Source organism: Rhopalosiphum maidis, chromosome 1 (assembly GCF_003676215.2).
Source record: "Rhopalosiphum maidis isolate BTI-1 chromosome 1, ASM367621v3, whole genome shotgun sequence".
NCBI classification, from domain to species: Eukaryota; Metazoa; Arthropoda; class Insecta; order Hemiptera; family Aphididae; genus Rhopalosiphum; species Rhopalosiphum maidis.
Window position 1 is genome coordinate 68,331,180 of NC_040877.1, and position 3,094 is coordinate 68,334,273.

Below are 3,094 nucleotides of genomic sequence, written 5' to 3' on the forward strand. Positions count from 1 at the left end.
ACATTTATTCTACATTTAGTTTTTTAAATTATTAAATAAAACATTTCAAATATAATAGTTTATATGTGATTTGTGAAATAAAGTACTGAAAGAAACTTGGAATCTTAATTTGAAGTACACCTATGATTCTGAGTATTATGTAGATTAATATGTTATTATGTTTGTAAGTTTCTAGAACTATATTTGATGTGATCATTTTTTTAACTTAGGAAAATAATCTCAATTCATATTAATTATAGTAGATAGTTACTACATCAGAGGCGCCGCTTTGGGGCTGTCTCCCTTAAGAGATTGATAAGACAAAGCTCAGCCCCTATGGTTCTCACATTAAAAAATAAACCAATATTTGTCATATATATCCTCAAAATACTAATTTTATTTATAACAAATTAATTGAAAAAGATGAATGTTTTTGTATATTGATAGCAGAAAAAAGTGTAGATTTTGGTTCTTGATCAAATGGTGTCTGATCATTTTTTTACTATTAACATTAATCAAAATATTATGTATGTTCGTTATACCAGCGTCATCATTCATCATGTACATCTGGAAGATTTTTTATGCCCTTCACAGACATAATATACATAACTACCTAAGGCGTATGATGAGTCAAATATGGCTGAATGATATTTAAAATTCTCAAAAATAAATTGGCATTATTTAATTTTTGTCTTTTGATTTGAAATGTTATAAGTTTATAACAAACAAAGAACAAATAATTATATTTTAGTAATTAAATAAAAATAGGAAATATATGATTAGATTTAGGTAAAACTATACATGTGTTTATAAAATAGTCTTCCTATATTTTCAAAACCTAGCACTTCTGTACTATACATACATTGTTTATTCAATTATATTTACTACATTTTACTAATTAAAACTGAACTAAAATAAATCAAAAAATTAAAATTAATAAATGATTAATATGTATTTACTTCTAATTTGATAATAACATTTACAGTTAATTTAGTTTTCAACAAATTACAGCTTAAATACTAAACTAATAGTTATGAATTTATAATAATTTAAGGTTTAAAACTACTTTCTCTTTCAATCCAATCTTTTTTTAATGTTTCTAATTTTTTCCGTTTCCATTCTTTTTGTGCATTCTTTTTTTCCATGATGGCTTTTTTTTGGGCTTCGACTGATTCATTACCATTTTGTAATACATCTAATTTAGTAGCTAGTTTATTTCTAGCCATTTTTCTATTATCTTCAACACATCTTGATTCATGGCATTTAATTACAATGCCAGTTGGTTTATGTTTTAATACAACACAATTAGCATTCTTATTGACTGCTGATCCACCAGGGCCACTGCCCTTAACAAACATTTCTTCAAGTTCATTTTCATTAATAATAGGTACTTTTGAGTGATCTATAGTTTGTTTCTTATTAAACAATGTTAAACTAATGCCTCTAGCATTTTTTACACTTATAGTGTTAAAAGGTAGTGCCTTACACAATAATGAATACATAGATATGATGGAAACGTACACACTTTATACTATTGACTTTCTTTTTAATAACTCTCGACCTTTCTGAAACAAATAAATATTAAAAATTGTTAATAAAACAGTTTTATTTAAGTTACTGTACTGTTAAAAATATATACATGATAATATCATTATATCTATAAATAGCAAATACTTAAGCAATGTGTAATTACTAGTCAAGAATAATCATACTTTTCATTTGCGAAACAAATTTGTTTTACTTAATAAGAGAATGAATTTGTATGTATTTACATTTTTAAATTTTTTATATGCTAAGCAAGCTTAAGATTTTTTTCATGGCATACAGGTTGTAAATATGAAAGTTTTTTCGATCAACATTTTTTGTAATGATGTTGCAGTTCAAATAGTGAAATAAATCTATAATTTTACTATTTCAACTGTATTTTATTTAGTGCAAATATAACAGCTGTGTTTCTAGACAATTTTAAAGAACTACAAATATAATTCTTATTTAAATTTTGGTTTTATATTTTTCAATTAATAATGATACAAATACTGAACCATTGATTAATACATTAATACAGTGGTTCCCAAACATTGTTGGTTGATGCATTCCGAAAAATAGAAAAATGTTATCACGCTTCCCTTAAATAAATGAAATTAATTTTTTTTTATTAGCGTATTATGTATACTGTATAATAGTACTATGGTATCTATAGTGTATAAGTACAATATTAATTTTATCTCGCGCCTCAGTTAGGGAAATACTATAATAATATATTTAATGTTAATGGTTATGATTTATAAAGAAATAAATAATTATATTTATTATTTATTATTAATTTAATGATTATCGAGTACTTATTTATAAAATTTTTCCAGTGAACACATGAATATTTTAGTGTACATAAATGTAAAAATGTATATTAAACATGACTGTGAAACAATGGTATTAAAATAAAATGTAGGTACCAAAAAATGATGATTTTTTTTTAATTGTAAGGATATTTTAAACTTACATCATAGAAAAATTTAATCTCTTCAGGTTTAACTAACTGTTTATTGTCTAAAAATTCCTGTTTGATTCGAATTTTATAATAATTTTTGTCAGTAAGTTTTAAATTACTGCCATACTTCAAAAGCTCTTTGTACAATTGCTTTACTTGTAAATGGGTAATAGTCATTTCTAAAAAAAAAAAAAATAATATAAATAATTAAAATAATAACAAAAAAAAAAAAAATCTATAAAAATGAATGAATTATAACTAGGTACATACAATATTGATGCATAGGTATGTTCAATTAACATTACCAAATGGACGTAAGCATTAAGCAACAATTTTCAATAAAACACTTGAGGTATGCGTTATTGTATAACTCCTCAACAGTAAACGTACCTGTACAAGGATACTGTTTTTCAGCGAATTTCAAAACAATTTATTACTGATGGCCGTTAAACATAACCAATGTGTATTATTTTGTGAATATTAAATAACTTTAGTACTTCATTATATAATATTTCAAGTACAAAAGTTCAAAGTATGAAACCAAAAAATAAACACAATTTCACCGAATAAGCCGGGTACAGACCACGGGTATTTTTATTTTATATTTAATGTGAAGTGATACGCGAG

General features: G+C 24.2%; 1 protein-coding gene across 3 annotated transcripts; it reads right to left on the reverse strand.

Annotated features, from left to right (window-relative positions):
• Positions 1-911: 911 nt before the first annotated feature.
• LOC113548053 (probable peptide chain release factor C12orf65, mitochondrial) lies at positions 912-3,094 on the reverse strand. Of its 3 annotated transcripts, none has more exons than XM_026948707.1 (3): positions 2,858-3,094; positions 2,480-2,646; positions 912-1,544 (listed from the first exon to the last, which is right to left on the reverse strand). In XM_026948707.1, the coding sequence occupies exon 3, from the start codon at positions 1,479-1,481 to the stop codon at positions 1,029-1,031; it is 453 nt and encodes a 150-aa protein (XP_026804508.1). In that variant the 5' UTR covers positions 1,482-1,544; positions 2,480-2,646; positions 2,858-3,094; the 3' UTR covers positions 912-1,028. The 3 variants fall into 3 exon arrangements, with proteins under 3 accessions (XP_026804508.1, XP_026804509.1, XP_026804511.1); XM_026948708.1 differs by having other exon boundaries at positions 2,738-3,094; XM_026948710.1 differs by lacking the exon at positions 2,480-2,646.

Coding starts and splice junctions, on each gene's coding strand:
- LOC113548053 (XM_026948710.1), bottom strand. CDS start 1,481: ATGTATTCATTATTGTGTAAGGCACTACCTTTTAACACTATAAGTGTA.